Raw genomic sequence first — 14,026 nt, forward strand, 5'->3', positions numbered from 1 at the left:
TCGTGTTTACCTGTTGCCTTTTCGAACTGAATGTGAGAAATGTATATAACATTAATGCAAGAATATGTAATGTTTTAGGCGTGTAGATGTCTATATTTTTTGATATCCTGGTAGGTAACGGCTTGGCTGTGCCTCTGGCATTGCGATGTTCAAGGGCGGCGGACGCTGCTTAATAACAGGCGGACGGCTCGCTCGTTTGCCTACTAAGACAAGACTCCTGCCGTCTGACCGAACTATGACAGTGAAGGAACAGAGAGTGCACCTGTGTATTGCGCACACACTTGTGCGCTATAATATATCCTGCGTACCTGGCCGATCTCCGTTGAGATTGGCCGCCGTAGTCGAAATTCGGCTAGGAGGAGGTTAAGACAAGAAAAATAAAAATGCCATTAATATAGCAGTACACGTTCAGCAGTGGCGAAGTGTCCATATATACCGATTCCTGCCGGCTTCCCTTTCGCAATTTATGGAAGATCTATATCATTTTCTAATGATGAACGCGGTCCGCGATTTGCACTTGCATATTAAGTTCCTAAGTACATGTTTTGTCGGGTTCCCTTTTAAAAATTCACCCTTCGCCACTGACGTTCAGTACCTTTTATAGTTCCCAAACAGATTGATAAGTTATATAATAATATATAACGTATATTTACTTATACTCATATTGTGCCAAAAATCATACATGAATAATGAATATTATCAACAAAAACCTCAGTTATACTTTTTTGTTTTGTTTTTGTAGTTTACTGCAAATATGACGGGTGCGTGGGTATATTTCTATGATTGTGATGCCGTTGTGACAAATTCTCTTAGAGTAGTAGTTCCATTGTGCCGTAAAACAAAAATTACTTATCCTTAATATATATTTTGTTAAAAACTTACATTTGGTAAGTAATATCGATGAATCGAGAAACTTGTAGTGTTATTTTTGTAAAGATATATTTTTAGTTTCATTTAGTAACGCAATATCAAAATCTCTACAAAATATACAGAAAATATAGCTTGATATAGAAATCTCAATAAGCCCGAACTAGCGCGATACAAACAACACTCAGCGCTAACCAAAAGAAAAATAATCCTTGAAATAGACGGCGAAATATGAAGGGTGTCAAGTGTAAGCCGAAAAATATAATCCCTGGCACGAACTCGGCCCAACTCGGATATCGTAGGACTGCAACTATATTTAAACAGTGCTCGTAACTGTCATAAATCCTACAGTCAAATAAAATTAAATCTTCATGTTAATCGGCAAATATTTTTGACATATCTATACAGCTGAAGAATTTGTTTGAATGTGCTAATCTTAGGAACTACTGAACCAATTTTGTTTTGTTAATAGTAAGCTACATTATTCCTGAGTGCTATAGGCTCGTTTTATTCCTGGAAAATGTACACCGTACTTTACAGGAGAACCCGCGAACAAAGGCTAGCCTAATAATACTCAGTAAATACAATGTAATATTGAAAACCAGTAGCGAAGAATGAAATTTTCCGAAAGTGAACCTGACAACTTCTACGGTCCAATAATATGCACAAAGACGGTCTGGTAGTGGTCCTGATGATAATTAGATTCTACATAAATTTCGAGATGGAAGCCGGTGGGAATCGAGTGAAATGGACCCTTCGTCAATGTTAAATAAAGCAGTTTCTTTTGCTATTTTGGAGCTGAGTCAACACTAATACTTGAAATCAATCATATACCTATACCTTTATTAGTTCTAGAAAAGTACAGAGCTTTATAATCTACCATATTGTCTAGAATATTAACAAAAGGAACCCATGTGCGGGCAACTTGAACTTCTTAGCGTACCGACTATCTTAATTCATAATTCAATGTACTCCGCTAGTGGCAGAGTGCAAGCGCGGGAAAAAACGAGGGGGAAGTAGGGTTGTCCGGAAACTATATTTTATAGAATTATCCGAACTTAGTTATGGTTGCCTTGTTTGAAGTTTTGGGTAGTTCAGCCTTTGGCCTTGGGTAAACTTAAATAAACTGTTGCTCAGTCTGAATTCTAGGACCTGAATTGTTGCTCAGTCTGGACACCTAATCTACAGCTACAGGACTAAGGAGTAACCCGAGGTCCAGTCGTAATAATTTAATAAAAAAAAATATTTGGAGCTTAATTATACAATCACGCATATAAAATTGAATTGATTTAGATAACATTTCAGACACAAATACACGGGCCTTATTCTCTATGACAGTGTATATTCGTAACACAGCCGTGTTACGTTATCTTCGTGTATGGGTAGAATGGTATTCTATACGCCAACTTCTAATAACTTAAACGCGACGCGTTGCGTTACATGCTTGTTACCCACTGTCAAAATAACATGTAGCATAGAGAGTAAATCCCCATGTCCCGTATAAACTATTTCTATAAAAGTATAGAGTAAGTAAAAGCCGCGAAAACTCATTCAGTACAAGATTAACGGGGTCATGTCAAGTTTGAACTTCTTACGAACCAATTTAGCGTGCGCTCGGCGTGAAAGTGCAGAAATGAATGAGCTTGCGGTGACGCTGTATTGAGTTGGGGAGTTGCGATCAGCTCCTTGAGAACTGCAGAATTCTTTTCTTTACTATTTTTATTAACATCTATACTACTTTTGAGAGGTTAAATAAAAAATGCAATGTGTTTTATTCTAGGTTATTATTGATATGTTAACAAATTATGATAGATTTCGTCAGTAAACAATTTGTTTCTTTCCTAAAATTGAACCTCGTGGTAAGATGCTTATTTAAACAGACCGTCCACTAATGTTGTCCTTCGATAGTTTTTAGGCTAATATAAAAAATAAAAAAAACATTATTGTAAGTCTTCTCGGTTGTATGGAATGGCATGATTTATGCATAAAGCAATAGGCGTTTTCCTTTTATATATTTCGTTTAAATCACACATGAGTCAAGTAAATTACTATCCGAAAATATTTGCTATACTTGTTACAATAAAAACACGCGAGCAAACATTCTAAATAACACGCAAAATTATATACAAGTACCAACCCTACCATATAAAATATACACGTTAAGCTCGTTCCGCCGCAGCCCTAGTTGGCCGGGGGTGGCCGCGTAATCCCTTATCGCGGGAGCGGAGCGGGGAAGGACGGAGCGGGAAGGGACGGAGCGCGCATCGGCAATTATTATAAAGCACTGCTGTACTCGACTACGTGTTTATTACGCTTGTTCCGGACCGCACCTTATGCCGTACTTTTCACGACTGTAAGTTGGTAGCGCGAATGTGGTTTAGAGTGGGTTTTAGTCAGTTATATAGCCATAGGAGGGCCCTATATATTTTTTTTAATACTTAGTGCGAGATAGTGTTTACTTTTTGGCGCGGACAGGTTAATGTAGGTATGGAGTAAGGGACCGTAAAGCTCAGGGGTCTCGTACCATTTTTTTTTTCCCAAGCAATTTTACAAAAAAAATATATATATTTTGCACTAGCTTATAAACAAATACGCTAAGTAATATCAACACATAATATATTTTGTAAATATCATAAGGTTTAAAATGAGGCATTTTAAAATACAACATCTAAATGAGGAATGAAATAACTTATAATAAAAAATATATTTATTATACACTAAAAACAATTTATACACTTATCTACAAAAACCTATTTAAATTTATCACTCACTAACTTCAGCTCGCGGCTTCGCGTGAAAGAGTTTTCCGGGATAAAGATCCCACTATATATTTCCCGAGATAGAAAGTAAATATCTCCTATCCCTTGAAATTTATATATTGTTGTATATTTTTTGACGTATTTATGTATCTTACCTAGTATTTTAATAATTCACCGACAGAAAAATTGGTGACCAGTGTACACATATCCACCTCAGTGGCAAAAGGTCCATATAACCCGATTCCTGCCGGCTTCACTTTCGTAATTTATATCTAATTATCATTAGAACAATTTCTATACCGCATTTGTGCATATTAATATGTATATGTTATATCGAATTCCCTTTTAGAAAATTTAACTCTTCGCTACTGCTATACTTGTTATTTTTAATTATTATCTCATTTAGACGTCGGTTTTATTTCACAGCAAACTTACACTTAGCAAGGTAAATTAAATCCAAGAAGTCAAAATCTAACAACTATATAGTCCTACACAGGTATAAACAGAGGCTTTGTAACGAACGGAAGGTAAAGCCGCACCGTCCTGTTAGTTTCCGGCTTTCGTATAAGGCTATTATTTGCTTAGATGCTCTCCCACATAACATCTTTTAAGCCTGTAAAACATACTACTTAACAATATTCGGTTTAAGAAGATGCTTTTAGACTGGGCAGTGGATGACAGCATGCTTTTCCATGAAAAATTATAGTTAAATAGAAAGAACAGATAAAAAATACGACTACTGAGTTCTCGGCTATGTGATATTATATTGGGTTGTCGACTCTGTATCAGCCCAGAATGTGGAATTTGTGCCCGATAGGCTAGCCCTATACCATATCATACGAGCGAATACACACTGCGGAAAGTGGTTGCATCAGTTGTGCCTTTGCCTACCTCTTCAGTTATATTCTAATATTTTTATTATGATGGTAAATAGACCGCAATTAATTAGCACAATTTATAGTAAATTATTTTTTGTATATATTTGGGATTCACTAGCAAAAGCTCCAAATTTATTTTCATACCTATTAAACTAACACATCACTCAAACTTAACAACGAAACAAAAAAAAACAAAATTCTAAATTCAAAACTTAAAATGAAAATGTATCAAAACCCGTCGGTCCGCGTACAGGCCACCGCTTTGCTACCGGCCGCGGCCCGGGTGACGGCCCGTCGCAGGACCGCCCCCGCCGCCCCCCGCGCGCCGCCGCACACCGCCCCGGCCCGCCGAGTTAGCAACACGTTCCGACACGACCAGGGTTCCGCAGTGCAATAGTTACTTTATGCTTTCAAGTGTTAAGTAGATTTTCGCATTTAGTAGTATTTCGAGTACATTTAAATTCTTACAAATATAAACTAAAAAATATACGAATTGAACACCTCCAAATTTTTTGATGTCGGTTAAAAATCTAAGATGCTTCCCGATCTTAATGGACGACCCTAACTGCTTCTGATCGACAGCAGAAATGCACCAGACAAAAAATATTGTTAGAAAAACGGCACCGGAGGCTCGCAAATTAACTATAAAAGGCCTCTAGTATATATTATGTCCAGTAGTTAGTTGTACTGGCTACAATGTACAACTAACTACTGGACAGTAACAGTGACTACGAACTATTGTTTGGCGGCAGAAATAGACATTGCGGTGGTACCTACTAAGGCAGACTCATATGAGAGACCTACCATAAGTAGATATTGTATTAATCAGGAAGTTGCCGGTGTGATACCCCCGTGCCTCGGAAAGCACGTAAAGCCGTTGGTCCTGCGCCTGATCTCTCTCCAGTCATGTCGGATCGCCGTCTCACCGGACTATAAGAGTGAAGGAACAGAGAGCGCTTGTGTATTACACACACTTGTGCACTATAATATTTCCTACCTAGTTGATCTCCGTTGAGATTGGCCGCCGTGGCCGAATATCGGCTAGGAGGATGCAAATATTGTATTATTCATCATCATCATCATCAGCCTATATCTTTGTCCACTGCTGGACATAGGCCTCCTCCAATATACGCCATTTTACCCTGTCTTCGGCCTGTCGCATCCAGTTCTCACCAGCGACCTTTCGCAGATCGTCACTCCACCTAGCTGGAGGGCGTCCTACACTACGTTTGCCGAGCCGTGGTCTCCACTCAAGAACTCGTTTACCCCATCGGTTATCGGTTCTTCGACAGATATGCCCTGCCCACTGCCACTTCAGTTTGCTAATCCTGTGTGCTATGTCGGTGCCATTGGTTCTCTGACGAATGACCTCGTTACGAAGTTTATCCTTCAGAGAAACTCCGAACATAGCACGTTCCATAGCTCGCTGAGCGACTTTGATTGTATTATTATTATTTAATAAATGTATAACAAGTCTGAAAAAGCGGCGATAGCCTAGTTGGTTGTGGAACGGACTGCCGAGACGAGTGTCCGCAGGTTCAAATCCCAAGGGCACACACCTCTGACTTTTCTAAAATGTGTGTATTCTTTATGAATTATCGCTTGCTTTAACGGTGAAGGAAAACATCGTGAGGAAACCTGCATACTTGAGAAATTCTCTATAGGAATTTCGAAGGTATGTAAAGTCTACCAATCCGCACTAGGCCAGCGTGGTGGACTAAGGCCTAATCCCTCTCAGTAGTAGAGGAGGCCCGTGCTCAGCAGTGGAACAGTATAACAGTTCAGGGCTGATATTATTATATTATAGCAAGTTTGAGCGACTATTTGATTCGACGCAATGTTACTCATATTGTAACACCATCAAAAGCATCCCAGAGTTTAATAACGTTGCCTTCACCAAATAACGCGGCAAAATTAAGTTGAACCCGTTTAATATGTATGGGTATGTGTTCCGTCTGTGTGAAAAAAGTAGCCAGAAAAATGAGGAACCTCGCAATGCCATCGATATATATGTACTACGTACTAAATCTGTCGTTCCCAACACTCACTATGTTGAACTGAAGTGTACTGCAATCCGGTATTGGTTGCCATTTTACTTATGTTCTGTTTAAAGCGCTTTAGCACTGCATGTTTATAGTTTGGTAAGACGATTTATGTTTTAGCGCTGCAGCGAACTTTAATTACAACAGATTATGAACAAATCTATACTATTATATAAAGCTGAAGAGTTTGTTTGTTTGTTTGTTTGTTTGTTTGTTTGAACGCGCTAATCTCAGGAACTACCGGTCCAAACTGAAAAATTCTTTTTGCGTTGGATAGCCCTTTGTTCGTGGAGTGCTATAGACTATATATCATCACGCTATACCTAATAGGAGCGGAGCAGTAATGGCTAATCTCAGGAACTACCGGTCCAAACTGAATAATTCTTTTTGCGTTGGATAGCCCTTTATTCGTGGAGTGCTATAGGCTATATATCATCACGCTATACCCAAAAGGAGCGGAGCAGTAATGGATAATCTCAGGAACTACCGGTCCAAACTGAAAAATTATTTTTGCGTTGGATAGCTCTTTGTTCGTGAAGTGTTATAGGGTATATATCATCACGCTATACCCAATAAGAGCGGAGCAGTAAAGAAACATGTTGCAAATACGGGGAAAATTATTAGTTTTGAGAGCTTGCGTTGCCTGCGCTGCGTAAACGGTTAAAGTTATGCAACAATGATGTATGACGGGATCGTTCCTCTTAAAAAGTTCTAAAAAATATATTATAAAACAAAGTCCCCCGCTGCATCTGTCTGCCTGAACGTGTTAAACTCAAAAACTACCCAACATATTAAGATGAAATTTGGTATGGAGACAGTTTGAGACCCTGGGAAGAACATAGGCTCCCGGGAAATTATTACTTTTATAACGGAAAACTTTAGCCTGAAAAACTTTATAACGCGGGCGGAGCCGCGGGCAAAAGCTATAGTTTATATGGACGTTCGTGTCTATAGAACATACGTAAATGCGTAATGCTAAATTTAGGATTTTTTTTGTATTGATAACGTTAAAATTAAAACGAAAGCAAAAGTGATTTTTCGTTTCATATTTCCAAAGCAGGTTTTATATTTCCCTGGTAAGTTTGATTAAGTATTAATTGGGTTTGATTATAATATATAATAAGGGCGATATTTTGATGTCGAACATACTGTATATTATAACCCTGGTAATAGGGGACCGGCCTATGCTTGATTTTGTACATTATTCTATATGTAATGGTTAATAATACGAAAAAGAAGCACTCCTGCGAAAACTGCATAACAATTGGTTAAAAAAATGAGCGAGTAATTCATATTTAAAATATTGTAATGTACAGAAGTGGGCGCGATGTGGGGATATCGCTTCATCTCTTTTTTTCGCACGCGTCGTAATTCCCGATGACGTCACATGTGGGTATTTCGTCTCTTTTCTGTTTCTTGTTAATTACCCCTTCCACCGAAATTCAAAGACGGATAACTTGTTGATTTTTTACCGGATTTTAATAATTCCTTCTGTGTTATAATTTATATTATGTAAATATTTGATAATAGTAAAGAACAAAAATGAGTCCGGTACTCTATTGGCATTAATTTCGAGAAAAATGTATAATTAAAAATCTTTGTTCACAAAGTTATCGATATCATACTAGGGGAGCTTGGGGAGATAGGAAAACTCCTATCACTGAACATACAATTATTCCACATTTTTTATACATTTTTAATTGATTCTCTTAGAATGAAAAGAAAGAAAGAAAATGCGTTTATTATAGTAACTCACACTGAACATAAAATATAAGTATTGACATTAATTGTACCTAATTATAGTTTATTAAAATAAAAGGAAAAAAATAAAAATAAAATGATAAGGGGCCGTTCAAGTATTACGTAACGCAATTTTGAGGGGAGACGAGCCTTGTAAAACATTACGATGCGTTACAGGAGGGGGAAGGGGGTTCCGTACAAAGCGTTATGTAACATTGTTTTTTTTATTTTAAAACAATAACAAAGATATTTAGCGACCTTCCGGTATTAAAAATAATTGTGAATATTAGAAAAAAAATGTAATTTTAAAGTTACATAACTTTTGGAGGCGGGGCGGGGTGTATAGGAAAATGTTACGGGTTACATGGGGGGTAGAAAATCTTAAAAAATTGCGTTACGTAATACATGAACGGCCCTTAACACACTAAAAGCCTAACAGGTATAACAGGCTATGTAACGTATTAACTTTGCTTTTCCTAGCATACAGAATAAAAACAAACACTCCTAAGACGAGTCCATACATACCGCGTACGGGTATTTACGCTACCGCGGCCACCCGCCGGATAAAACGGGAAATACGGACAGATAGCGACCTGACGGAAAATACTCCCGCATTAGAGGTATACGAGCTTCTTAAGGTTCAAATTCTTTTGAAATATTTTAATAACCAAACTAAAGGTGCATTATTGTACACTATAATTGAATCTTTATCAGGAATCTTTGCGTTTTCGGTCTGAGTTTGCAACTGAGAGTAAACCGTGCCCATGTTTATTGATAGGTGTTTTTTTATTAAGCCAAGACCAAAAAAATAATATCCACAAGTAAAATTAATTACTCTCAGAAAATATATCAATTCGAAGTATGTATATCATAATTATTATATTTATGCAAATTGATAAAAAAAAAAACTTCATTCCGAGTTCAAATCGCTCCAGCAAAGTTGATAGTTTTTTTTTTCGTTTCTGATATATGGATAGGCTCGCTATCACACGAGATGGAATAGACATGGTGAAAAGTGGGTGCTCCGTTTGAACCTTCACCTACTCCTCCAGGGATAAAGGCATGCGTATTGTTTAAAACGTTAAAGTATTAAATGTTAAAGCAAATATATTTAGGTGTCAAATCCCGTATGCGACAGTCTGGATAAGTACTACTCGTCTATTTTTACTGTCAAGCTACTGCAAAACTGGAGTAAGTTATGCATAATTTATACTTTGAAAATAGAATTTTGTCGTCGTCGAAAATAGAATTTCGGCCTTTAAAATTTAATATGACGAAATTTTAAAGGCCGAAATATCCATGATTATTAATTATTTTTACGTTTTTCTTTCAGCTGCGAGAACTAATCACTAACTAGACGTGAATTTAAATTCTTTACTTGCCAATACTTGTTTAGTTACCCAGATTAAAGGTGAAACAAAATGTATGAAAATGGACCTTGAGGTATCGCCTTAAGTCTGAGCCTTCGTGGAGTGAGTGCTAAGCCACAGCGTTTCTTTATTGTTTTGAATGACCAGATGACCTTGCCGTTCGCCTAATGGTAAGCGATACGACCGCCTATAACCAGTAGTAACACCTTGTATTACAAAGTATTGTTTGGTATTCCACTGCGCTCACCATCCTGAAACGTGAGATGTTAAGTCTTATTATGTCCAGTGGTTACACTGGCTACAATGTCATTCAAACCGAAACACAGCAGTGACTACACACCGCTGCTGAGCGGCAGAAAAATACATTGCAGTAATACCTACCTAGATGGACTCTCACATATGACGGATCTACCGCCAGTAAAGAAAGCGGTAAAACTAGAAGGCGCTGGTTCGATCCCCGAGATAATTGTTGATTAGCAATATTTTTTTTGTGTGTGTAAAAGCGAAACTTGTGGCGATGATGACGTGTATTGGTGAACTTCATGCAATCTATACATAATTTAAGAAAACAGCATTACTCGGTATGTCATTACATTGCAAGAAATTTGAAAAAAAAAGGGATAACAGAAAAGTAATAGAACACAAATCAGCCATTTTTAGTATAATTTTGTGTGTGTTATTTTGTAAGCTCACAATATTTAATACTACTGAACAATACTATCGAAAAAAGTTATCATTATTTTAAGATATTTGCAAGTTACTTTAAATCTTGGACTAAAATTCCACGCAAATGGACTTGTAAGCAGGCGGAACTGCGGAAAAAAACTATATCTCATATAGTAAAAAAAAAAACAAAACTATTTCTAGTGTAAATAACTGATACGTATAATAGTTATTTCATGAGAGAATCTAAAAAGCTCTGTTATATTACTTTATTAAAATAGTAACTTATCCTCGCGGGTTCGCCCGCGTGAAGGAGTTTTCCGGGATAATTTTTTTTCGACTTACTTGATATGTATCGTTATATTATGACCAAATTACACAAAATCATTATAAATTAGAGCCTATGTGTTATTCTGATATATAACCAATATTACTGTAAAGTTTCATCTAAATCCGTCCACTAGTTTTTTCGTGAAAGGGAAACATACATACATCCATCCTCGCATTTATAATATAAGATTATAAGTGTGTTGGTGTTTGTTAAAAAAACAAGTAACTACTCTGACATTTATAAAATATTTATTTCTCAATAAATGACATCTCGTACACAATCTATTTGTGGCACATAGAACAACAGATAAAATATCATCCCAATAAACACTATAAAAGGTACTGTGCTACGCTGAGGTATTTTATTTCTTACATTTATAACACGTTATCATCACATAATAAACAGGTAACCTAGACATCCGAAGGGAAAAATAAAATTGTTTCACAAGACTTTCCACGAATATGTACTTACTGGAAATGGAAATTTTTAGTTACCCAGATGCGGTATACAAAAATCCATCATTTAGGATAGTGATAAGTATGTAAATAGAACAGTTTGTCAATATAACTTTTGTAAAATGTGGGTAGATTTTTTTCGCCATATTTTTTTTTCCCTTCGGCCGTACCGATCTATCACACAAAATAAATTCGTTTGAAACTGGCGAACCCGCCCGGTAAATCTTAAAAATAATTTTCCTTTAAAAAAAAACACAGCCTAAACATTGAGATCCGCACGAATCAGTGACTAGCTCCGAAACTACACAAACTACTCCGAAAGTTTGTACTCAGTAATTATTTGTCTGTTTATCTACACATCAATAACATCGATATATCTAACATTTACCACAAAACATGGGCGCAGGGGCATTTGACGAAATATAAGAAGAAAAAAAAAATATTATGAAAAAATGTGGCTGTTTTTTTCCTAATGGCCAATTAACCCCGTCTCCTCAATAATTAAAATATAATCGACCCAACGCCCATGAAATCTACGTAAAATTTTAAATCCACACAATCTGATTTATTCTAAACAGATGAGCATACATAAATTCGAAATATCTCCGAGGAGTGAGGTACTCTGGTAGATCAGCGTAGACGGAATGGCGGCAAAAAATTGTATTGGCGTGCAAAAGAAATTCAACCTTACATGTCTAGCATATGGCTGATTTTAGTACAAAGAAAATGCTGAGCAAGCCGAAACGGCCAATCATGCTTTGTGTATTTTGTTTCGTCAATATCATCCGTATACCGATAGAATTAAGGTCGAATTTTAATATTTATACAATTATTTTCGCCATTCGTCACCGCTGACCATTCTGGGCAGTGATTTAATCCTCAGCCTCCGAGCCTATGGAGTACTCAGTTTTGAGGTCTCTGTGCATTTCGTCCGGAGAATCATTTCTGAGGCCCATCGACCGGGATCCGAACCCGCTTTGAGACGCCATGCTGGCCAAAATACCGTTCGACAAAGCCTGAACCGACAGCGCCTCCTGCGACGGCCCGGCATAACTATACTGCTGATATACCGCCTGGATCCTCGCTGCGTTCACCAGCGTCTGTATCTTCAGCTGCGTATCCAGAGCCAGGCTGAGCGGCAACTTCCGAAGCTGGCTTGCAATCAACTTCCCGAACATCTCGAACTCGTTTGAATCGTTCCCGTTCTCCGAATGCTGGCTCAGGTCTTGGGGTAGGTCAGTGTGGTCGCTTTCAGAGGTGCCCTTCTTCTGTTTTGTGGGTACAGGGTATATCGTGGCCAGGGAAGTAGTTAGCGGGGTCGCGATCCCCACGGGAGGGTTTAAAAACGGCGCGGAGGTGACAGGAGGCAGGATACCGAAGGGGCTGGCAGTGGAACTCAACCCGAAGGGCGTGCTCGGCCGCGGCGACGGCGTGTTCAGCACGTATGGAGTCGAGGAGCGCGTCGAGCTGCGCCGCTTGCGAGGACTCTTCTTCTCCGGCGACTTGCGCTCGCTCAGGTCCTGCACCACGTCGCTGTCATCGCTCATCGGGATGTCGAGCAAACTGTTGTCCACCTGCGAGAAATCGAGCGTTAGTAGGGGCGAACCGCGCGCGTGCCGACTTGTGCGCTAAACAAAAAACTACACTCACGGAGCTCGGCGTGACGATGGCCCGCAGAAACCTGTCTGCGTGCTCGAACCACGTGACGCTCGGCCGGTACGCATGCGCGCCCGCCTTCCGCGCCGCGCGGATCTTCTTCAGCTCCACGCTGTACGACGAACGTATGTTCTTTATCTTGTTTTTCAACTCTTTAACAGTCACGTCGACCAAATTCAAAGCGTTTATTATCTCCACGTAGCCTTGCTCCCGTATTTTCTTGTTCTTGTAGTGCTCGGACACCGGATTCCATAGATACTCGCGTTTTTCGTACTCGATTATCATTTGGATGGTGAGGTCCTCGCTCCATTTCGGGTTGGCCAATATAGCGACCATGTTTGAATTTTAAAGCATGCTACTTATTTATTTATTGAAATGTATTTTTGTTAGAATAAATTCGCGCGTTGGCCGTACCAGGAGCGCAGAAGGGTGCGGGCGGTTCGCATGCGCGCAGCATACTAAAAGCACGTCGATGGGCCGGTGGCGGCGCCCCGCGCGGGGGGTCTATTTCGGGAGTAGCCGGCATCACGCAGCCGCGTGCTTTGGAGCGTGCTGTTCCTCTCCGCGCCGCTCGGAGGCTGGGCCCGAGTGAAACGGAAGATTTGTAGCGCCGCCGCGCCGCCGGACGGGCCGCGGCCGGACGGGCTTCGGACGACGTCGGACGCGGGGCGGCACGGCGTGGCTCTACAACGCGACGCGACGCGACGTCGAGTGCCGAGCGCCGATAACGTCGCCTCTTAATAAACACCTTCGGAGTATTGCGCGCGGCTAGCCGGCCGCTACCTACTGCACGCTCCTCGCTCACACCGGTTTACGTTATTATTTTATGTTTGAAATATTAATAAATCGAATGTTCGAGATTTATGAAATGTTTTCATTAAGCACTTTATTACTTACACTACACTTATTTTAAGTTATTTGTTAGATGAACATTAAAATTAGTCAATAATTTTTTCCCTCGCATATAAAGAAAGGACACAGCTATTTATTGGAAAATATCGGATAAAATACAAGTTACATAAATAAAAAATACCAGGCGTTCATAACAAAAAGGAAATAACAATATAAAAACTTTCCAAATCCTATATTGATGCTGGCCGGTTGCGCTGAAGCGGTGGTACGTGGTCGTGCCAAGTGAGGCGTGCACCATTACCCGCTCTTGCCGTTTGACGACTGCACTTTTTTTGCGGTCACCCATACAAGTGATGACCATAGAGTTTTAAGTCGCGGTAGTGGACGTCCTTGTATTTTTCTTTTAAGAATAA

General features: G+C 39.2%; 2 protein-coding genes across 2 annotated transcripts in view; both read right to left on the reverse strand.

The window, feature by feature from the left end:
* LOC115444501 overlaps nucleotides 1-14,026 on the reverse strand; it is an 82,950-nt gene that overhangs the window by 27,740 nt on the left and 41,184 nt on the right. The gene's annotated exons all lie outside the window — the stretch shown is intronic.
* Nucleotides 10,877-13,631, reverse strand: LOC115444492. Its single transcript, XM_030170271.2, has 2 exons — nucleotides 12,756-13,631; nucleotides 10,877-12,679 (listed from the first exon to the last, which is right to left on the reverse strand). The coding sequence occupies exons 1-2, from the start codon at nucleotides 13,095-13,097 to the stop codon at nucleotides 11,978-11,980; spliced, it is 1,044 nt and encodes a 347-aa protein (XP_030026131.2). The 5' UTR covers nucleotides 13,098-13,631; the 3' UTR covers nucleotides 10,877-11,977.

The sequence above is a fragment of the Manduca sexta genome, chromosome 4 (assembly GCF_014839805.1).
Source record: "Manduca sexta isolate Smith_Timp_Sample1 chromosome 4, JHU_Msex_v1.0, whole genome shotgun sequence".
In the NCBI taxonomy this organism is placed as follows: Eukaryota; Metazoa; Arthropoda; class Insecta; order Lepidoptera; family Sphingidae; genus Manduca; species Manduca sexta.

What these genes read in the sequence shown, in the direction of transcription:
- LOC115444492 (XM_030170271.2), bottom strand. Translation starts at nt 13,097, where the DNA reads ATGGTCGCTATATTGGCCAACCCGAAATGGAGCGAGGACCTCACCATC. An exon ending in CCATCGTCACGCCGAGCTCC is followed by an intron (nt 12,680 to 12,755) that starts GTGAGTGTAGTT and finishes GATTTCTCGCAG; the next exon opens with GTGGACAACAGTTTGCTCGA.